Source organism: Trichosurus vulpecula, chromosome 8, assembly GCF_011100635.1.
Source record: "Trichosurus vulpecula isolate mTriVul1 chromosome 8, mTriVul1.pri, whole genome shotgun sequence".
In the NCBI taxonomy this organism is placed as follows: domain Eukaryota; kingdom Metazoa; phylum Chordata; class Mammalia; order Diprotodontia; family Phalangeridae; genus Trichosurus; species Trichosurus vulpecula.
Genome location: NC_050580.1, coordinates 255,977,344 through 256,001,015, shown reverse-complemented (window position 1 = coordinate 256,001,015; position 23,672 = coordinate 255,977,344). Strand labels below are relative to the sequence as shown.

Below are 23,672 nucleotides of genomic sequence, written 5' to 3'. Positions count from 1 at the left end.
ATTTACCTATCTGTGAACATTATATATATGTAATATATAATACATATGTGTAATATATGATATGTAATATAAGTACATGTACCTATCTGTGAATATTATATATATATGCACATTACTGTCGATCAATTAAAATATGTTTACACTTATGTGTATATAGGCACGTATGTATGTACATAGATTTATGTATGTGTGCGTGTGTATACCTATATGGCTGTACGTGTGTATACACACACACACACACATATACACATATTCTCCTCGTAGAATCTAAGTTTATCGCAGGCTGGGACTGTCTCCCTCTTGGATGGGAATCCCTAGCAGCTAGCACAGCGCTCGCCCGGCACAGACTAGGCCTTTATCTAGCTTTTGGTGGTTGGTTGATACCGATTTCCAGCGGAGGAAGTCTGTTACCCAATTACATCACCACAGGAAGGGTTGTAATAGAGTGCACAAACAACTCCACAAAGCTATGCTAGTCTTTTCAGTTGGGCTGCATTCAGGCTAAGAGCAGACATGGCATGGTAGAAAAAGCACCGGACTTGAAATCATGAGAACCGAGTTCAAATCTTGACACTAGAGCTTTGTGACCATTGCAGGTCACTCTCTCTCTGTGCATCTGCATCATCATTTGTAACAGGAGAAAAATTATGTGCATACTATTTATCCCTTGTTTTCAGTTATCACAGAGAGGGAAATAGAAGAGCATATAGTAGTGGGCATTGGTAGGCCGCAACATATTATAAACAGGAAATTACAAAGCAGAACCTGAATGATGAGGATCGTCCCATTGGGGCAGCTAGGTGGTTCAGTGGCCTGGAGTCAGGAAGACCTAGGTTCAAATCCTGCCCCGCACACTCACTAGCTGCATGACTCTGGGTAAGTCACTTAACTCCTGTCTGCCTCAGTTTCCTCTTCTGTAAAATGGGAATAATAATGTCATCTGCTTCCCAAGGTCGTTGTGAGGATCAAAAGAGATAATATATATAAAGAGCGTGGAATGGGGGTGGGGAACCTGAGGCCTTGATTTGTTCTGTCAAGTTTGGATTCAGTCAGAGAGCTGCACTTGAGGACCTAGAGGGCCACATGCGGCCTCAAGGCCTCAGGTTCCCCACCCTGACCTAGAACAACGCCTGGCGCATAGTAACGGGCTATAGAAGTGTTAGCTGTTATCTAAGAAATGGAGAAGTAAGAAGGAATCCATCAAACAAGATTTACTTAGAGAGTATCTAGTATGTGCCAGGCGCAGTACTGGGCGATGAGGATAAAAGGACAGAGAATGAGAGCGTCTCCGCTCGCAGTGAGCTTACGTTCTAACGGAGGAGATAATAAGTACGGGTTAAAATCTGTGGCACAAATATAGTTAGTAAATACAAATACATGCAGAATGCCATAGCTAAATACAAAGCGGTTTGGGAGAGAGAGCACTAGCAGTTAGGGGGACCGGGAAAGGCTTCGTGTAAAAGACGGTGCTTAAGCAGCATCTTAAAGGAGATGAAGGATTCTGTAAGAGGGAAGTAATGAGGGAAGGTGCTCTGGGTGTGAGGAACAGCCGGTACAAAGGCACAGAGGCGGTAAATGGGAGCATCGTGTGTGAGGAAGAGAGAGGAGGACAGTTTGGCCGGACTGCAGAGTGGGGGAGGGGAAGTAATGTCTCCTAGGGCTGAAAAGAAAGGTTGGAGCCAGTGTATGTCAGGATTTAAAAGTCAAACAAAATTTATATTTTATCCTGAAGGCAATAGAAAACCACTAGAGCTGGTCCCATCTGTGCTTGAAAAAAACATGGGCAGGATGGAGTCTAGTAGTAAGAGACTTAAGGCAGGAAGACCAGTTAGGAAGCTGCGGCAATAAGTTAGACCAGAAGTGATGAGGGCCTGGACTAAGGTAGTATGAGAAGAGAGGAGGGCTCAGTCAGATGTGAGGAATGTTACAGAAGATAGAAACGTCGGGCTTGGGCAACTGACTGGATGTGTGGGCTGAGGGAGACGACGGAGCCCGGCGTAATTCTGAGATTGTGAATCTGGGGAGCTGAGGGGCGGCGGCCCCTTCAACAGAAACGGGGAGTTTTGAAAGACGGGGAAAATAACAACTTTAGACATGCTAAGCTTGGCGTGTCTTCAGAATGTCTGAATTAAAATACCCAGCAGGCACCTGGTGATTTGTACCCAAAGTTCAGGGGAGAGACTAGGGCTGGAATTACAGACATATAGTTTGAAGAGCCCTCTGAGTAGAGCTGATAGTTAAACATTCGAAGAAGATGGGCTGGTGACTCATTAAGAATGAGAAATGGCCTGGGGATTCCACTGGATAGCCTCTACTTAAAGAGAAATCAACAAAGGCCTCCAACGTATTGAGCAGACCATTTTGGGGGCTCAGCAGTACAACCGCTATTTTTTACTGCCTCTGTCACCTTGGGCTAGTCATTAATCTTCTCAAGTCCTCATCTCTAAAATGGGAGAGCTAAATAGGCCAACCTCTGAGGTCTCTTCTAACTCTTAATTCTAAAATCCTGCGACCTTAGAGATCAAGGATTCTTATTCTTAATCCGGAATCTGTAAACTTGTTGAGAAAGACACAGAGAGAAGAAAAAAGTGAGAGACAGAGGAAGAGGGGATAGAGGAAAGAAGAGAGAAGGGGAAAGAGAAAGTATTTCAATACGGTTGGTTTTTTCTGTAATCCTTTGTGTTTTATTTTATGCATTTGAAAACATTATTCTGATGAGAGGTCCAAAGGCTTCACCAGACTGCCCAAGGCTTCCAAGACACACATACGCTCCTAAAAAATGTTAAGAACTCCTGAAGTCTCAATTAACCCCTTCATCTTTTGAAGGAGTAAACTAGCCAACTTATATATTATTTATTATTAGTCAATCCCATGGAATTTTTCAAGATGGGAACCAACCAAACCAACCAAGTGGTCATGGAGCTAGATGGTTAAGTAAGTTGCATGGACTCTTCTAAGCCAAGGAGAGCTTCAGGCATCTGCTTGAGGTTCTGTGCCCCCAAGAAGAAAAAGAAAATAGGGAAGCAGGCTGCCTGTGCTCTTGTCTCTCCTCCTAAGTTTATTCTTGGTTTTCCTTATCTCCCTCCCCTCGCAGCGACAAAGACTGATTAACTCTGCCAATGGTGTGAGTAAGCCTTTGCAGAATGGGACCCATGAGAACATTGAGAATGGGAATGTGCCAGTGGAGAACCAGGAGGAACAGCAGCCTCAGCAGCCTCAGCAGCCTCAGCAGCAGCAGCAGCAGCAGCAGCAACAGCCAGAACCGGAATCAACAGAAACGGATTTCCTCTCCCCCTTTTCCATGCCAGGTGAGTTCTGAGCAAGATTAACGGGGCAAAAAAAGTTTCAATTTAATTTTATATTTTTTTAATGAATAAAAAAAATCTATTTTCTCCCTTTCCCATGTCCTCCCACCCCAAATTGAGGAGGAAGAAAAACAAACCTTGTAACAAATATGCAAAATCAGACAAAACATTACCATGTTGCCCAGGCCCAAAAAAGATTGTGTTTCAATCCAATACCTCTTGGTCAAGAGTTGAGCACTATGTTTCATCACAGTCCTCCAGAGTCATGGTTGGTCGTTACGTCGATCAGAGTTCTTAAATCCTTCCAAGTTGTTTGTCTGTGCGATGTTGTTGATGGATAAATTGTTCTCCATTTGAGAAGGACCAGAATTATAAATGGTAGTGAAACCCAGAAGGCATTGGCATGTGCAAAGGAACAAATGATAGAACTAGGTCATTGTTTGGACACTCAGGTCAGGTTAGAGCCAAACCCTGAGGTCCAGGAGGAAAGAGCAAAGCTAGCCAGAATGGGTCTCTTAAGTCCCTCAGCTTTACGGGACAGCCTCATGGTTGGGTTGGAGGCCTGACAGCATAAAAAACACGGGTAGTCGTGTGAACTAGCTTCTGTCTATTCACAGAGATGGGATGGCCAAAGGTTTATTTGAGAATAGCCCTGCTGGCCATCTTCAGAAGTGAGCTTGAGGCAGAAGAGGGTTCTGCTGTTGTTCATTCGTTTTGGTTGTGACCAACTCTTTGTGACCCCATTTTCGGTTTTCTTGTTGGAGATACTGGAGTGGTTTGCCATTTCCTTCTCCAGCTCATTTTACAGATGGGGAAACTGAGGCAAACAGGATGGCATGATCTGTCTAGGGTCCCACAGCTAATGTCTGAAACTAGATTTGAATCCAGATCTTCCTGACTCCAAGTCCAGCACTATGTCCGCTGTGCCACCTAGCTGCCCTCGGAAGGGGGTAACCAGAAGCAATGAAAATCTGAAGTTCAGCAGCATCATTCAGTAAAATGTACTGGTGATGATGATTTGGGCAGAAAGTATATAAAGGTGGGGGCGGGGGGGGGGGGGGGAGAATCTGTTCTGCCATTCCTGGTGTCTACAATTATTAGTGAACTCCCACACTCCGACGTTACTTCATTCCTCCAAGCCTCGGTTTCCTCCTCAGTATAGTGACAAGGACACTTCACCACTTCCCTTCATGGCGGTGTAAAGATGGAGCACCTTGTAAACCTTGAGGCCCCGTGTAAACGGAACCTTCCGAGCCTGGATCCTGAGGCTCCTGCTGACTCCCCATCGCCCTTCAAGGCCCGTCAGGTGCCACTAGCTGGAGGAGGCCCTTCCAGTGTCCCCACTTGTTAATGCTCCCGTCCCTCATGAAATCACTTTGAATTCACTTCGCGCGGGTTTTGTATTCATGGCTCTATAATGTGTTCCGTTCCCCCATAGAACATGGGCTTCTCCGGGTCGTGGATTCTCCCATTCTTGTCTTTGTGTCCCCAACATCCAGCAGGTACCTGGTAATTAATAAACATTTGCTAATTTAATTGAAGCGTCTCATTCAGGCCCCCAAGGGAGAAAGAACAATGGGTGAAAAACAAGGTTCCTTGAATGTCCAAACTACAAAACAAGCCCGAAAGAAAGAAAATATGGACCTTAATTATAGAACCGGAAAAAAAACCAAATGAAAGAAGCCTCTTGTCCGCGGGTCAGTAAGCACTAAGCAAGTCCTCCTTGTGTGAGCTCTGTGCTAGTCACTACAGGGGACCACGAAGATGCATAAGACGTAGCCCTTGCCTTCCTAGAGATTACGACCTCTCAGAGGCACCGAGGGCCGCAGTAGAGCGCTGGGCCCGGAGTCAGGAAGACTGGTCTCTCCGAGTTCAAATCCACCCTCAGGCACTTATTAGCTGTGTGACCCTGGGCAAGTCGCTTAGCCTTTTTTTTCAGCCTCAGTTTCCTTATCTGTAAAAGAAAAAAGGTGCCCTGGAGGAAGAATGACAAACGATTCCAGTGTCTGTGCCGAGAAAACCCCAAACGGAATCAGCATAAAGAGCCGGACGCGACTGGAACAACCGGACCACAAAAAAGAGGAACGCATGTACGCCGGTAATTATAATCTGATGCTGAGCATGAGCGTGCAGTAACAGGCAGGAGAAGCACTAGGGCGTGTAGAAGACAGCGATTGCTGCTCACCGAAGGTGTCGGGGCGATCCACGGAGAAAGCGTCATCGGAGTTAATCCCAAGGAGCAGACCTTGGGGGCGGAGCTGGGGTGACGGGTGTTCCAGGCGGCAGGAACAGCGTGAGCAAAGTGACGGGGGTGGGAACAGGGACACTAAGAGAGGAAGCAGCAGGCGACATATTTAGGAAGTGGCTAGAGCATGTGAAAAGAAAGGAGTAACAGCAAATGAAGACGGAAAGTGGGATTTGGACCAGACGTGTAGGACTTCGAATAGCAGGTGAGGGAATTACAGAGATTTAATTAGATAGGTAAGGAGATAATTTAAGACTTTTGAGTAGGGATTGGACTATGTCCTGATCAGGGGCTGGGATCTTCCTCCAGAACGGGGAGGCACTAGAGGCCGACTGTCGTGCTAATCCAAATGAGAAGTGATGGAAGATCTGGGTCTCTGTCGGTTGAATGATGAGGCTGGAAGAAAGATTGTGTCAAGTTATGAAGAGATGAGAGGAAAAGTGGAGGCACCGTTTGTGACCGTGGGACTTCGCTTTATAGTGACCTATAGAGAGGAGCGAAGAATAGTTCAAAAAATAAAAACGCTGAAATGAGGAGCTCACCGGATACGGAGATGAACCCCAGGCCCTGAAGAGCAAGACCGCTGTACTCTTGACAGACTCATAACGAGGGTAGAATCCAATTACAGCTACAAAAAACGGCCCCAAACCTGCCTTCAAAGCGCTTGCAGTGTGGTGAGGCAGAACCTTCTGTTTTGATGCATTTCCAGACCTGTTGGCTGTTGGCTAGTCCGCCCATCCACGGGATATGTGTTGGAACGAGCCGGTACTAATTTGGAATTGTGCTTTAGAGAATCTCCATTTATATGCTCCCAGACTGCCACTGAGTTGACCCTGAAAGAAGTTTAGCACCAAATAGATTTGAACTTCCTCTTTAAAAAAAAAAAAGAAAGAAAGAAGAAACCACCCTCAAATTCCTTTGCAGTCTTACTTTGTATAACAACAGGGCTCTTTGCGCCCATTTTCAAAGTATTACTCTGCCTAAGCAGAAGTGCCCAGCGGGGCAGTAGGACCTTGGGATACAGTAATGGAGAGGCAGCTTTCAGCGGAGCGATGGAGACTTCAGGCCTGTAGTCTGTGATGCGGTGTTCTTTTGGAAGATTTAGGGCAAACATCAATCCATAGAATGAAATTACATTGTTTTCAAATATTAAGAACTTGTAGATAATTGAGAGCAGCCCCAGCGGGGAGAAAGTAATATCCGATCCGTCTCTCAGCCTGCCTTCTGTCTTTGTATATAGGAAAGAGAAGGCATCGTTTTCATGAGCTTAATCCCATACTTGAGGGAGTCAATTAGGTGAGCTTCAGTAGATCTACAAAATAATTTAATTTCAGAAATGTGAAGAAAATATTGCTCACTCCGTATTTACAGAACTACAAATGCAGTTACCCTCGACTTAGCACAGCAGTGAGGGAGCAGAGTGATGCATACACTTAGATTTTATCATGTCCGTGAAAAATGAAATATTGCCTTAGTTTATAGGATTATAGATTTAATTTGGGAAGTACCTTGGAGACAGTCTAGTCCAACCCCTGTGATTTTACAGAGGAGAAAACTGAAGCCCACGAGGACTGGTTCTATCACTTATTAGATTGTGACCTTAAGCAAATCACTTGACTTTCTTCATCTGTAAAATGGGGAGAATAAAACTCACACTACCTATTTCCTAGGGCAAATGAGAATGGTGAATAAGATCCTGCATGGAAAATGCTTTTTTGTTGTTGAGTCATTTCCAACTTTCCACTTCTTTCCACTTGGGGTTTTCTTAGCAAAGATACTGCAGTGGATTGCCATTTCCTTCTCCAGGTCATTTTACAGATGAGGAAACTGAGGCAACCAGGGTTAAGTGACTCACCCAGGGTCACACAGCTGGGAAGTGTCTGAGGCCACATTTGAACTCAGGAAGATGAGTCTTCTTGATTCTAAGCCCTGTGCTCTCTCCACTGTGCCACCTAGCTGCAATCCATCAATAAACGTTTATGAAGCACCTACTAAGCATTACATAATCATGAGCTGGCATTAACCGTCCCTTCCTGCTATGGCATTCTTTTAGTTTGTTGGCTAGTCACCTACTAGGGACAAAGCACTGTTGCACTGGCACAAGACAGACAATCTTTCTGCGCACAGTTCAAAAAGGTAGTGCGACATATAAAAGGTTAGAGAGACATAATTTCTGGGTAATTAATCGTTTTATTAATTGTGCCAGCATATAATTAAGAAAAGGGGTCAGTAGAACTCTGGAATGCCAAAGACGCCTCATGGAAACCACTCAGTGCTTATATGCCCTTGGAAGAGTGGCTGAGGGTCAACTCTGATTGGTTAACAATTAATGGGAAGAATGATTATTATAATGAGAGGTGGAGCCATTCTAATGAGGGGCTGGGGGCCTAACTTTGATCACTCTTACTCCCAGAAGACCCCCAGCCTTGGCAATGTAGAGGAAGGATCTGCTTCTACTCAGACCCGGCTGAGTGGAGCACAATGGGCCGGAATTCACCTTAGATTAAATTCTTCGTAAGGTTCTCTAGTTGGGTGGGATATCCTACCCAGGATCAAAAGGCATGCACCCCTGGGATTTGGGCACTCATCCATCAACAGTGTCCTTCAATTCGATGTAATTCAATGTTTGATTGTTAATATATAAGAGAGAAATAATCCTTTCTCTCAATGACCATAGCCCAGAGGAAGAATGCCTAAGAAAGAGTGGGAACTTCAATAATTATATATGTGTGTATATATTATACGCACACACACACATACATAGAAGATTATATATAAAATTCTAATGCCAAGGTTGAGTAGAGTACTAGACCCGAAGTCAGGCAAGCCTGAGTTCAAATTTCGCCTCAGACATTTACTAGCTGTGTGCACCTGGAAAAGCCACTGTCTGCCTTATCTGTAAAATGGCACTTACCTCTCAGGGTTGTTATAAGGATAAAACACCATAGTATTTGTAAAGCAATTGGCGAGCCTTAAAATGCCATGCAGTGACTAACTTTTGTTGTTGTGGTTCAGCAAAAACAACTGATTGTCCCCTTAGTACATGCTCATCTCAAAGCCCGCTCTTATGTACACAAGTAATAATAGAGCTCCTGAAAACGGTGCCTTCGCTCTCATACACAAAGGGGGGCAGCTGAAAGATGAAACCAATATTTCTCTGTTCCCTAAATCTGGTTCCTATTGTCAAGAAATTCTTAATACTCTTGCAGTCTTTTAAAACAACCAAGTTTTGACTTGATTTGAGGCCCGGTCCTTGATCCAGGAGCCCTGCATACAGTTCAGCCAGTCCGTAGTAGGTTTTTCCATCACAATGTAAGTTGATCCAGGACAGAAGTTGCCAGTAGGGTTTCTGTCCCCGAAGGAGCTAAAGACCAAGGAGGGCCAAAGTCTCCAGTCCAGGAAAGCACGCTGTTGGCCAGATCTGTCCAGCTAAGCAAGTCTTGCAACAGCTTTTGTAGGTCAAGACAAAAGACTTACATGCCTATGGAGGGCTTCCTGTTAATCGTCCAGAGGATGCTAATTTTCCAAATGCCTTACCCCTATCAATTTTCAATTTTTCTTATTTGAATATTTATTGAATACCCATTATATATAAAATCTTTCACTAGGCACCACGAGTAGATGCAGGGGGGAAAAAACACAACTGTTTCAGACTTTGAGGAGCCAATCCGTAATCATATGGAGTAGGAGAAATGTTAACAAAGTCATTCAGAAATATGTATTAAGTACCTCTTAGGTTGCAGGCATGGTGCAATACACACACAGATATATGGGGCAATACAAAAAAAAATACAAATACATGACACAAATACAAAAAAAAAATCCTTGGGAATACGAAGGAAAAATGACTGAGCCCCTGTTCTCAGTTTAATTGAAAGGCGTTGGGGAGGCTGATGAGGCATGCAGGAAAGTGTGTTACAACGATACTCAGCTAATCACATTCAGGTAATTTAAGGAACAGAGATGCAATCATACTCAACTTAATGTTTACCGAATAATAACCTACACTTCTATAGTGTTATACTCTTGTTATTCAGCCATTTTTCAGTTGTGTCTGACTCTTCTCGACCCCATGTGGGGTCTTCTTGGCCAAGACACTGGAGTGGCTTTCCATTTCCTTCTCTAGCTCCTTTTACAGATGAGGGAACTGAGGCAGACAGGATGAAGTGACTTGCCCAGGGTCACCCAGCTAGGAAGTATCTGAGGCTGGATTTGAGCTAAGGAAGATAAGTGTTCCTGACTCTAGGCCTGATACTCTATCCACTGGGTCACCTAGCCACCTATAACTATTTGCACATCACTGTTTGCATATTGTCTCCCCCATTAGATTGTAAGCTCCTTGAGAGCAGGGGTTGTCTTTTGCTATTCTTTGTATCACCAATGTTTAGCACAATGCCTGGCACACTTAATAAATGCATATTGACTGACAGACCACTGAGATGGCCTCATGGATGGCAGGATGGAATGTGAAGCTTGGAGCATGTTATGGTGTCTAGGTCCATCCAGTAGATATAATGGACCGAGTAGGATAGTTTGTACATACTCAGTCATCAGTCAAATGGGTCAGTTCCCTAGGCTCAAGCTCCAAAGGTGAGCAGACTAACTTCCTCAGGAACGTAAAGGTGATTTCCGGAAGACCTGGAGAAGACCCGAGTCCAGGCCTCATGTCTAGTGTGGAGGAGGATGCTGGTCCAGCTTGTTTCCACTGCTGTGAATCAGAGGTGTCAACCACACAGCTTGAGTGTGACCCAAACCAGATTAAAATGTAATTGAGACATATTTAACAAAATAGATAGAAATAAATAAAATATAGATAATAGTGCATTTGAAACTAAGACAATCTGCGGCCCACGGGCATCTTTACGTATGGTTTGGTGGCCACAGCCAACCCACCCCCATTTCTGTTTGACTTTGATAGCACTGCTCTAAACTAACCACTCTCCTCACTTCCTTCATCCTTCATGTTTCTATGGCAGGATGTAGTTTTCAGTCCCACAGCTAACTTGACTACTCTACTGTCTCTCAGGATGCTTAGGGGATCTTCTTCAGCTTGCCTGTGTCCTTACTAAAATGCAGCCCAGAGAATGGAGCACCAGTGCTTTAGATGTGGTCCGACCAGGGTAGAAGACAACATTAAGCATAATGTCCCTTTTTCTGGACTCCAGCCTGAGCTCCCATTAGCTTTGGAGGCCACTGGATCACAGTCACCCAACGCCTGAGGAAATGTAGAGTGTGATGGGAGAGGGAGTGGAGTCCATCCCTCAAGTTTTTAGCTTGACTTTAGAGGTATGGAAGATTTTATTGGTTTGTACAGGGGGAGTACTTCCCAGCCCGAGTCCCTAATGAACCTCCATCCATCACAGAAAGCACCCGAGTAGTCAGAATGTGCTTCATTCCTTTACTTTGCAAAGTGACCTTGGAGTCACTAGTTCTGCAGGGTTGTTGTCCCTGGCCAGTTTTTAAGAGGAAGCAGTACTTTTCAATTTCCTGGAGTATTGAGATCACCAAGGGAAAAGTAAAGGAGGGCAGCTAGGCGGTACAGTGGATAGACCGCCAGCCTAGAGTCAGGAAGACCTGAGTTCAGATTTGACCTCGGACACTTACTAGCAGTGTGACCCTGGGCAAGTCACTTAACCCTGTTTGTCTCAGTTTCCTCATCTGTAAAATGACCTGGAGAAGGACCTGGCAAACCACCCTGATGTCTTTGCCAGGAAAACCCTAAAAGGGTACGTGAAGAGTCGGGCAAGGCAGAAAAACGACTCAACAACAAACGACATAGCAAGGAGGAAGAAAATGTGGTACCAACAATGAAGTCGCTGAATAGGAAAGGATGCCCAACTCTTGACTATATCTCCTTCTCTGGTGGAAATCCTGACAGACCTGGAGTAGTGAGGGAGATTCCATAGTGAGGAATAAATGAGGCAGGATCAGCTACAACATTAACCCAGACGCCTACTTGGTAAGTCTTTGAAATCTGACTGGGTGACCTTAGGAAACTCACTTTCCCTAATAAGAGCCTCAATTTACCAACTCTGTAAAATGAAAAAGTTGGAACTTCCGTCTATCACAGAACACACCAGAGCAGTCAGAATGCGCGTCATTCCTTTACCTTGCCCAGGTCCTCATCTTCTTTAAAATCCAAAAAGTTTAAATTCTCTTCCATATTTTTGTGTTCTAAAGGGGCTTCCCTTTAGCTCTAACATTCCACATCCCATTGCTAACATTTTATGATCCTACTAGTGAGCTTTAAGCTACCCGTTGGCAGCTCTTGCTATAAGAGGCATTCTGTATGTTTCCCTCCCCTCAAAGAGCTGCCCCAGTTGCTATGCCACACAATTAAAACAAAACAAAACAAAAACCTGATGCCCAGTGTTTTCTGTCCTACCCTCCAAGCAACAAGGAAGGACTTATTTTTAATCCCAGGGCCACAAGGAATGAGTGGGAGCTTTCTGACATCCCTGCGGGAAACTCTCTTTGTGATTCTATGCAAGTGCGACACTTTGAAACCATCAATTATTTCCTTAGTTTTAGACTATCAGGAGCAAAGGTTGAAAATTTCTCTCTCCATCTGCTTCTCATTTATTTTTGTGTAGGAGCCATGAGAAAAACCTCTGGTCTGTGTGCTCCAAGTCAAAACAAAATTAATGAGAAGTAGGCGATAGGCCTAATGAAAATTTCCGTGGAACTCCAGCCCTGTCCCCATATCTCCTCCTTGGTCCCCTTTCTCTTCAATCATCAGAATGATCCGGGCCTATGGGTGACATATGTGTTGCATGCAGGGAGATCACAGGGTTCATAGTTTATTGGAGATGAAAGGGACCACCGAGGACACCTAGTCCAATGCCCCATTTACAGATGAAGAAAATGAAGCCTTAATTGCATTCTCTTATTGTAGCATCTGCAGAGGAGCAAAAGAAACTAAAGATAGCCCTGGAGGGGGAAGGAGAAGGAAATAAGCATTTATAGAGTGCCTACTGTGTGCTAGGCACTGCGCTAAGCACTTTTTAACATATCTCATTTGGGGGGCAGCTGGGTGGCGCAGTGAGTAGAGCACCGGCCCTGGAGTCAGGAGGTCCTGAGTTCAAATGTGGCCTCAGACACTAGCTGTGGGACCTTGGGCAAGTCACTTAACCCCAATTGCCCTGCCCTCCACAAAATAACCTAAAAAAAGAAGAAAAAAAACACAAATATTTCATTTGGTCCTTGCAACCCCAGGAAGCAGGTGCTCATGTTAGGCCCATTTTACATTGAGGAAATCGAGGCACACAAAGCTTAAGTGACTTGTACAGGACCACACAGCTAGGCTAGATTCGAACTCGGGTCTTCCTGACTTCCAGGCCCAGCATTCTGTCCCCCGCACCTCCAGTTGCTGGAGGATGGTACCAAGGGGGCAGTGAAGACGTTCATCGATTTCCCTGCTAAGGATAAACTTTGGGATTCCTGACTCTCAGCCCGGTCTCGATCAACATAAATCTACCATCGCTCCTGTTTGCCTCAGTTTCCTCAGTTGTAAAATGTAGAGAACAATAGCGCCTACCTCCCAAGGTGGCGAGGAGCAAATGCAATTCAATAAACATTAATTAAGCACTTGCTGTATGCTAGGCACAATGCTAAATGCTGGGGATGCGAAAAGAGGCAAAAGATATTCCCTGCCCTCAAGGAGCCTGCCATGTGATGGGGGAGAAGGGTTAGGGAAGGCTTCCTGTAGAAAGGAGGATTTTATCCGGGACTTACAGGAAGCTGGGGAGGTCAGTGGTCCAGGCATGGGAGACCATCCGAGAAAATGCCTAGGGCCGAGAAATGGAGCGTCTGGAACAGCCAGGAGGCCGGTGTCGCTGGGTGGAAGAGTATGTGTAGAGGAGGGAGGTGTAAGAAGGCTGGAAAGGCAGGAGGCATCAGGTCATGAGAGGCTTTGAATGCCAAGCAGAACATTTTGTGTTTGATTCTGGAGGTGATAGGGAGCCACGGGCGTTTACTAAAAGGGAGGGTGGTACGATCAGACCTGTGTTTCTGGAAAAGCACTTCAGTGGCTGAATGGAGAATGGATTGGAGTACGAAGAGACCTGAGACAGACAGACCCACCGGCAGACTGCTACGGTAGTCCAGGCGTGAGGTGGTGAGGGTCTGCACATGCCAGCATCAGAGGAGAAAAGGGGGTGTCTTCCAGAGACGTTGCAAAGATGAAATTTACAGGCCTTGACAGCAGCTAGGATATTGGGGGTGGATCAGAGTGGGGTGAGAGGTAGTAAGAAGTTCGAGATGACCCCTAAGCTGTGAGGCTGAGGGACTGAGAGGATAGAGTTCCCCTTTACATTAATAGGGAAGGTAGGCGGTAGAGGAGGTTTTAGGGGGAAAGAGAATGAGCTCTGTTTGGGACATATTGAGTTGAAGATGTCTACTGGACATCCAGTTCAAGATGTCTTGAAAGGGAGCTGGAGAAGGAAAGACTGCAGAGAGACTGGGGCAGGAAAGGTAGATTTGAGAATCATCGACACAAAGAAGGTCACTAAATCCATGAATGTTGATAAGATCACCAAATGGAGTAGTAAAGAGGGAGAAGAGAAGCCAGGACAGAGCCCTAAGGGTCACCTGTGGATAGAGGGAGTGATCTGGAGGAGGATCCAGCAAAAGAGACAGAGAAGGAGTGGTCAGAGAAGTAGGAGGAGAACCAAATGACTGATTTTTTTTTTTTTAAAAGGCTTAGTAAAGTACCTAGCAGGCACTATATAAATGCTTATTCCTCTCCCTTCCCTTAATGAATAATAGTTAATCCAAGTGAAATAATGTATGCAAAACTATTTGTCGACCTTAAAGTGCTATCTAAATCTGATTATCATTAATTATTGTGGTCCCGTTGGTTCAGATTTCAGGTTTGTTGATCATCTGAATGAGCAAAGAAGGTAAAATGAAATTTGAGTCTGAGCAGGCTGGCCATGCTTCCTAACCACTATTTCATTCTGAGACGTATTAGGACTCATCAGCTGGTTTCATTAAGGGAAAATGAGCGGTCTTTGTTGGAATTGGTTTCTAACGATGGCAGCTGCTCTTCTCAAGCAGAGCCCTTTATAATCTCCTTTAAATAGTGTCCGACCAACGGTGCTGACTAAAGATCCCACAAAGATCTGAAGCTTTGCAGAGAGGTGACAGGCCCACGTGCTTTGTCTTAGATCACACGAGAAGTATTATCTTCAGTTCTAGAGCTCTAAGTCACAAAGGGTACTGGCAAGGTGGGTATGTCTAGAGGGGAGTAACCCTCACATGTGGCGAGGGTAGAGGAAACCATGACAAACAGGGAGCGCTTAAAGGAACTAGGGATACTTAGCCTGGAGAAGAAAAGACTTAGGGGGGAACCAGAGAGCCATCTTCAGGCATTTGAAGGGCTGCCAGACACTTAATAGCTGTGTAACCTTGGGCAAGTGACTTAACTTCTGGTTGCCTCAGTTTCCTCAACTGTATAATGTAAATAGTAACCATACCTGTCTCACAGGGTTATTGTGAAGTCCAGATGAGGTAATGTCTGTCGAGCGCTTAGCATGCAGTAGATATTTAATAAATGCCTATTCCCTTCCCCATTACTATGTAGCAGAAGGCTTCTGCTTCATAAGCTTGGCTTTAAAGGACAGAACTAGGAAAAGGGGCAGAATATGCACGGAGGCCTGTTTCAGGTCAATATACAGATTAGAACCTTAGAACCAGCTGTCCAAAGGATGGGGCGGACCAAGCCCTTCACTGGCTGGCTTTTGCCTTTCCGGACTGATTCCATATTTCTCCGTTTCATAATTGCACCTTGTAGTCCGACTGAACTTCTCCCCTGTACGGCCTTCCATCTCCTCTCTCCCTTCCTTTTCACAGTTGGTACCCCATGTATGGATCATACAGCCTCTTCTTGTTCATCCCTCCCCTCGAGGATTCCTGGCTTCCTTTGAAGAGCAATTCAGCTGCCACATTTCTTGTTGTTGGTTAGTTGATCAGTCATGTCTGACTCTTTGTGACCCCATTTGGGGTTTTCTTGGCAAAGGTACTGGAGTCCTTTGCCATTTCTTTCTCCAGCTCATTTTACAGATGAGGAAACTGAGTCAAACAGGGTTAAATGGCTTGTCCAGGATCGCTCAGCCTGTAAGTACTTGTCTGAGGCCAGATTTGAACTCAAGTATTCCTGACTCCAGGCATGGCACTCCTTTGGCACTTTGTGCCACCTAGCTGCCCCTCATCTGCCACCTCCTTCCCAAAACCACTCTTTGTCTCCCCACTTGGGAATGGACTCTCCATCTTGTAATTACTTCACATACTGGGCATCCCAGAAGTCTGAGCATAATTTTCTGTTACTAAAAAAAAAAAAAAAAATTTTAAACTGCACTAAGACTTTTGGGACATTGTATATTTTAAATTTTCTTATCAATGTATATTTTATATCCCTTTGTAGAATGTGTATTCCTTAGAAACAGAGACTTTGGTTTTTGTCTTTGTACGCCTAACAGCCAGCATGTAATAAATTTGTTGAATTTAATTGCCCCAGGAGGTAGTAACGATACATAAATAAATGTACACATATATATGTATGCATGCATACATGCATGCATAAAGTCTGTCAGTCAACCAACAGGCATTCATTAAGTGCTTACTATATGCTAGGCACTGTGCTGGAGATACAAAGAAAAGCAAAGACAGTCCTTGTGGTCAGGAAGCTTGCAGTCTAATGGAGGAGAAAATTTGCAAAAGACAATATACAAAATACAGAAAGGTTAATAAAGATTACATAAATGTGAGTTCCCCATCACTGATGAGATATTTAAATAAGGCTGAACTCATCAGAGATACTTTAGATAGGATTCATCCTCCGGGAAGGGGCTGGACCCAAATGAGCACTGCAGACCCTTCCGATTCTGGGATTCCAGGGTTCTAGCATTCTTTGATACTGAGGATGGCACACGGCAGTTTGCCTTTTCCCCAAGTCAACGTGTGTTGGCATCCCACTGCCTCCACAAATAGCTTCAGAAGCCTCTAAGCTACATAGTGCTCCCGGGCCTGGGAAAGGTTGAAGCCACAGATCGCCTGATGGAGGATTAAAACACAGGCACAAATAGGAATTGAACTCACCCCCACGGCAGCTCTTTGCTTCCTTCTCCTAGGTACTAAGCAATGAAGATTGACCCTATAGGGAAGAACCAGGAGCAGTGGAAGAAAATGCCAGGGTGGAAGACTTGGGCTTTTAAATACTGGAGCTGTTCAGAAGCAGATACTTTTCACTTGTCTATGGTCAGATGACCAGTGTGCGTCAGAAACAGAATTTGAACCCAAGCCTTCCGGGCTCTAGACCTGGCTTTCCATCATACCGTGTTGAGAGATTACAGCTAGCTGGTACAGTGGATAGAGCACCAGGCCTGGAGTAGTCAGGAAGATCCATGTTCTTGAGTTCAAATCTGGTCTCAGACGCTTACTAGCCGAGTGACCCTGGGCAAGTCACTTAACCCTGTTTGCCTCAGTTTCCTTGTCTGTAAAATGAGCTGAAGAAGGAAATGGCAAACCACTCCATTATCTTTGCCAAGAAAACCCCAAATGGGGTCACAAAGAATTGGACATGACTGAAAAATGACAGCAACAATAAAATGTTGGAAGTGACACAACACTTGAACTCAGAAGATGCCTAAGGTCAAATTGTCTTGTTTCTAAATCATCTTAAGCAAGCAGTTAGCTGCAAGATTGTCCTGCAGTGCAGATGAGTGGGCAAAGTAACAGGAGAGGTCTAACATTAATACAAAAAACCAAAAGTTTATCCAGAAGAATATTATGATTTGAGGGGACAGGGAAGAAGGAAGAGAAGGAAAGCAGCCGATGATTAAACTATTTTGGAAGCCTGCAGAGTGCCTGTTTAGCACCCACCTGGCCATGGCGAGGCTTGAGTGGGTCTGCTTCCAGTTGTTTTGTTATTCGGTTATGTCTGATTCTTCATGGCCCATGGACCGTGGCACTCCAGGCCCTTCTCTCCTCCACTGTCTCCCAAAGTCTGTCCAAGCTCATGTTTGTCGCTCCGATTAGCATCATAATTTATCAAGCGTTTGTCCATCCAATTGGTGTTTGGGGCAATAGCCCACTTCGGTGATAAAACTCAAAAAAGGCCTAGGGAGACTCTCTGGGCAGACAGTACTATCTGTAAAGCCTTAAAAAGGAGACCAAACTAGGAACTATGTGTGCTGCCAAAAATATAATTTCTCTACCTAGTCTAAAAATGGTCAACATTAATATTATGTAACAGGTCTGGAGAAGACTGCCTCCTTTCTTAAGAGAGCTTAAGGACTTGTGTAATTGTCTTTCATCGAACTTCAATGTTTTTGTCAAATTTTTAGGTATTTAATTTGTAAAACAATCTGCTTTATACTAGTATACAGAAAATAGGGGAGGTTTAAGTAGGTTTAAACTTTTGAAACCAGGTAATCAAGTACATTTGTTATATAAGCCAATGGATAAATAAAAAGAAGAAGAAATGAGGCTGAAAATAGGAAATGTATGTAGGAAGTGTGTCCAAGTGTCATGGAACTCAGAACACTTAGAAGTTGTTTGAGGGAAACACTCACGGGGAAACAGGTCTAAGTAAACCTGCCTACTTTCTAGCTACATCTATAGCTCACCCTTTAAATTATTTTGCCCAGCATCTCTTTGAAGGGGATGGAAAACTAAGTTTTGAAACAAGGGCAGCCAGAATTATCTTCCCTCTCCTTTGTTCCGGTTCATGTCCTGGTGGCCTTTGTTCACAGGGTACGTTGGCTATGACCTTGAGGCACTAACCTCCCCTCTTTCTGGCTTGGCTTCCTCATCTGTGAAGTTTGGAGGTAGAACTAAATTCTCTACCTTCTATCCCTAATGATTTCTGATTCTAGGTTATTGGTTTATAGCCAAGTTTTAGCAACATTTCTGAAGTTACCACCCACTGAAATGGATGCTTCCATCCTCACATTCCTCAGACAGTTTTCCTTGGATTTCTCCTTTGCCCTTACTGTCCTCCCCCTCCTTCATGTCAGGTATTGGAACGAGTGATGGGCCTGAATGCAGAGACCTGGGTTGGAATCTTAGTTCAGTATTTAGTATTTGGTAAATGTACAAGTCCCTGAACTCTGAACTTACCTCTAGCTCTTTTTTCTTCCTGTTTGAATGGTGTATCTTTAAAAAAAAACCCACTTTTTGATGACTTGAGGTTTCCCAACACTTTACGTATCCTACCGTAGCTCCTTCTAGCCTTTCCCAGAGAATTATTCCTTATAATAAACACTTTAAGAAAAAAAAGTTCAGCAAAACTAATCATCATATTGAAAAAGCCTGACGTTCTCTGAAATGTCCCATTTCCGTGGTCCCCCACCTTTGCAGAGAAGAAGGGGAAGGCGTCTTCTCACAGGCCTTCTTTGGAGCCAGACTTGGTCGTTATCATTTCACAGCATCCATACGCTCCATCGCCTTGTTCTTCTTCATTTACGTCACTGTAGCCACTATGTATACTGATTTCCTGGCTCTGCTTACACCATTTTGCCTCAGTTCATATGTGACTCTGTGTTCGACTATTCATATTTTTGCTGTTGTTCAATCGTTGCGGTCATGTCTGACTCTTTGTGACCCCATCTGGGGTTTTCTTGGCAAAAATGCTGGAGGGGTTTTCCAGTTCCTTCTCCAATTCGTTTGACAGATGAGGAAACTGAGGCAAACAAGGCTAAGTGACTTGTCTAGGGTCACACAGCTAGTAAGTGTCTGAGATCAGATTTGAACTCGGATCTTCCCAACTCCAGGCCCAGTGCTCTAGCACCAGCTACCTGCCATATTCATATTATTCAATAATATTCCATGATTATCGTACCTCACAATTTTCTTAGCCCTCTCTCAATCAATGAGCATCTGCCTTGTATCCAGTTTTTGCTATCACAAAAAGTGTTCTGGTATATCTGGAATCTTTCTTTTTGTCACTGACCTCTTTGGGTCATATCCCTAGCAATGGGATCTCTAAGTCAGAGTGTATGGACAATTAAATCATCTTCACCTCCATGTCTTCTTCAACTAAAAATATGAAAGCTTTTGGCTCAGTTCTTAGGACAATGCCTGATACATAGTAGGTGCTTAATAAATGTTTATCGATTGATTGACTAGAGGGTTTTCAAAGTTACTTTCAGCCCTAAAGGCTACAACCCTAGGATCCAATATACAGACCCTTCCTCCATCCCAGATTAAACTATATACTCCTTGAAAGCAGGTCTATGTCATATCTACCTTTGTGTACCTTGCACATAGTAGGCTCTTGTACCCAATATTTGTTCAATGGAAATGAACCAGCATAGAGAAAATTGAAGACTTCTGGGATTTTCTTTTTTAAATATTTTATGCTTCTAGGATTTTAGTTTTTATCTCTATCCCTGCTCTTTTCCTCAACCAGTGCATGTTCCATGATTTTTAAAAAAGGAGATCACTTGAGCTTTTTCATTATCTAAAATTTAGTAAGGGCTTGGAGAATAAAATGCTTGCAAACGCCCACATCTACTCTTTGATCTTGGCTTCTGTCTGAATGGCTAATAAGGCCAGAACAACCGTTAGGAGACAGTTTAGCCTTTCTGATTAGCTAATTTCCATATTAAATTTCCTACACTGATCCAATCAGTATTTGCGCCGCCGCCCCCCCCCCCGAATAATTCTTTTTAGTGGAAATGTTCCTGTTCCTTTGACTGCTTTCAGACCTCCCAGGTAAACTGTACTGCACATTGTTTCACATCTCAAGGTCCAGCTGGAACAGAACGTTCCTATATTTGAAGCACTGACGTACAAGTGGGAAGCTTAATTAGAGCCCAAGAGAATTTTATTTTTTTAAATAGCTGCCATTGCAGAGCTTTAAAGGGAAGAATTTTCATTTTGAATCCAAAGCAAAGGTAAATGCAGTGGACTTATAGATTTAGAGCTGAAAGGGAATTTAACAGCCATCTGGTCTACCCCCTCATTTTACAAATGAGGAAACTGAGGCCTAGATAGTTTAACTGACTTATCTGAAATCATGCAGTTACTCAGTAGCCGACGGAGGCTTTAAATCCAGGTTGTCTTGACCCCAAAACCAGTGTCTTATATACTGACTATACCAATTCAGCCCTATTCGTTTAGAGAACTCTAAACAAGCCATGGGAGAAAAATTAGGAAGCTTGATAATGGTAGGGAGGGCACTAGACTTAGGATGACACTGAGTTTGAATCTCAGAGGCCCTGGCATCTGATAACCGAATGACCTTGGGTACATCACTTGCTCAGGCATTTCCTCATTTTGCAGATGGGCCTAATGCTCAAGCCACTTTGTAGGACTAAGTGTCATCTAAACGTGAGGTGATGTTGCTAATCCAACAGCATGGCAGAGGCACGCCGTGGCTGTGGCAATGCAGCGCCAACTCATGCAGAGGAGAAAGAAAAATAGCGTTAACCACCTGGATGTTTTGCCCATGTAATGCCAAAACGACTACACGTTGGCAAGCATCTAGCTGGCACACTGAAGTTTTCACTCTTCATCTGGATGTTTTCTGTTAAGTATGTGCACATATGGAAGGCCCACTCCACAGAACCCTGTACTGGCGCCATGGGGGAGATTCAGCTCAAGAACTGAAAAACACATACGTGCCTACTGCTTTGCAAGGCATGTGCTGGGTCCTGGAGATACAGAGACAAAAACAAAATAATCCCTACCTTCAAAGGGCTTATGTGGAGCAGGGAGGTGGGGTGGGCCCAGAGGAGAAAGGAGAGACATAACATGTATGCAAATAAGCCAAGTATCAATCACTCACCACGCACTTTTATTGTTGTTCAGTTGTTTCTGTCGCGTCTGACTCTTTGTGGCCCTGTTTGGGGTTTTCCCGGCAAAGATCTATGGCAGTGGTCTGCCATTTCCTTCTCAAGCTCATTTTACAGATGAGGAAACTGAGGCAAACAAGGTTAAGTGACTTGCCTAGAGTCACACAGCTAGTAAGTGTCTGAGGCCACATTTGAACTCAGGAAGATGAGTCTTCCTGACTCCAGGCCCCGTGCTCTGTCTATCCACTGCACCTCCTAGCTGCCCAGTATTGGTACGTATCTTGGCATAATAGAAAGCGTGCCAGACTGAAAGCCGAGAGACCTCCGTTCAGGTTCCACCACAGCCCATCTGTAGTGCTGGGCAATCACCTGGCCCTTTAGGGTCTCAGTTTGTTCAACTAAAAATTGGGTATAATGGAGATATATAGATATATGTGCATATGTGTGTGTATATATATATATATATATACACACACATATATATATAGGGTGTGTGTATATGTGCACATATATAATGGGTCTTTATATATATAATGGGTACATGTCCATATATACACATAAAATGGGTATAATGGAGATATATAGATATATGTGCATACATGTGTGTGTGTATAGGGTGTGTGTATATGTGCATGTGTATAATGGGTCTTTATATATATAATGGGTACGTGTCCATATATACACATAAAATGGGTATAATACCTACACTGTCTGTTCAGGGGAAACAACATGTGTGCATGTAAGGATGTGCAAGGTAAATACAAATTGAATTGAGGAGGGAGAGAATATTAACTGGGGGAATCCAGGACAGCGTGGAGTAACTGAGCTGAGCCTCGAAGGAAGGTGAAGATAAGCAGGAAGGGAACTCCAGGTGTGGAGAGCAGCCTCAGGAAGTGAACGCACGGATACAGAACGACGGAATGTCGAATGGAGGGCTCCGATCCGTTAATAAGCACTTAGTAGGTCATTATAGCGAGCCAGGTCCTGCACTAGAAGCTGGACCTGCTACGAATCTAATGTGGCGGAAACTCCTAGTTAGAGCGAGAGTGTGGGAAGGGGAGTGGTAATGAATGAGGCTGGGAAGGTAGGTGGGAATCACATGGAGGAGGGCCTTAAATGCCAGGCTGGGGCAGGGGGGGGAGGGGAGGTCATACCCGTGCCTTAGAAAGAGTATCTTGGAAGCTATATGGAGAGTGGATTAGAGAGAGGAGAAACTCAAAGCAGAGAGACCAGGAATGAGCCATTACAGAAACACGATGAGGCAGAAGGTGAACATGTTTGAAGAGCCCTCAGCATTAATATTGACCTCTCCCAGTATACCTGCATGGTTTGGGATAGAGAAGAAACTTATGGGATAAGTACTGAATTTTCTAATACTAGAAAGAAAGAGAGAGTCAGGAAGACTGATCTTCCTGAGTTCAAATCCAGCCTCAGACACTTACTAGCTGGGTGACCCTGGGCAAGTCACTTAACTCTGTTTGCCTCAGTTTCTTCATCTGTAAAATGAGCTGGAGAAGGAAATGGCAAACCACTCCAGTATCTCTGCCAAGAAAACCCCAAATAGAGTCACAAAGTCGACTGAAACAACTGAATAACAGAGAGACAGAGACAGGGAGAGAGACAGAGAGAGAGAAAGATATGAAGTGAATACAATGCAATCTCTACCGTTGGGAAAACAATATACAGATATGAAGGTGGATTTCAGCATACAAATATTGATATCAGTGTGACTTTGGGCAAGTCATTTCACCTCTATAGGACTCAGTTTACTCCATCGTAAACATTAAAGAGACAGTACTACATTATGCTTAAACTCCCTTTTAGCTGTCAGTCCTGTGATCTCCAAAGTCTTTTTCAGCTCCAGCCTTCAATTGAATTAATATTTATCAAACTTGTGGTCTATCACTAAGATTTTGGTACAGTTCTATTCTAAATGTACCCTAGAATAACTGTTAACTATCCTGTCTTGGCTTCCATCTCCTTATCTGTTGAATGAGGGAGTTGGAGCAGGTGAATTCTCAAATCCCTTCCAGGTCTGAGTGAATATCAGGCCACTGGACCCAGATGGCTATGGAGGATAAAGTGAGACTGGCGATCTTGCCCAACCCTCCCTCACTCTAATCAAAGTCAACTGCAAGTTATGTCACCATTTCCCTGATGCCATGGTCCTCTTCCAAAAGGAAGGACAAACACTCATGTTTCACCTTATAAAAATCCAGTGTACCAAAAACCAATATGAATTTGCAGCAAAATGGTGGCTAGGCATGTATGATTTCTTGTGCATCACTATAAGGTTCTTCCCCTTACAAAAGATCTTGCCACCAT

The 23,672-nt window shown here is 44.1% G+C and overlaps 1 protein-coding gene across 1 annotated transcript in view; it reads left to right on the top strand.

Annotated features, from left to right (window-relative positions):
- The window catches only part of SLC24A4 (solute carrier family 24 member 4), a 292,292-nt gene that overhangs the window by 234,079 nt on the left and 34,541 nt on the right, over positions 1–23,672 (top strand). The window contains exon 12 of the mRNA XM_036735566.1: positions 3,095–3,308. Within this exon, the coding sequence (XP_036591461.1) occupies positions 3,095–3,308 (214 nt within the window). The remainder of the gene's footprint in view (positions 1–3,094; positions 3,309–23,672) is intronic.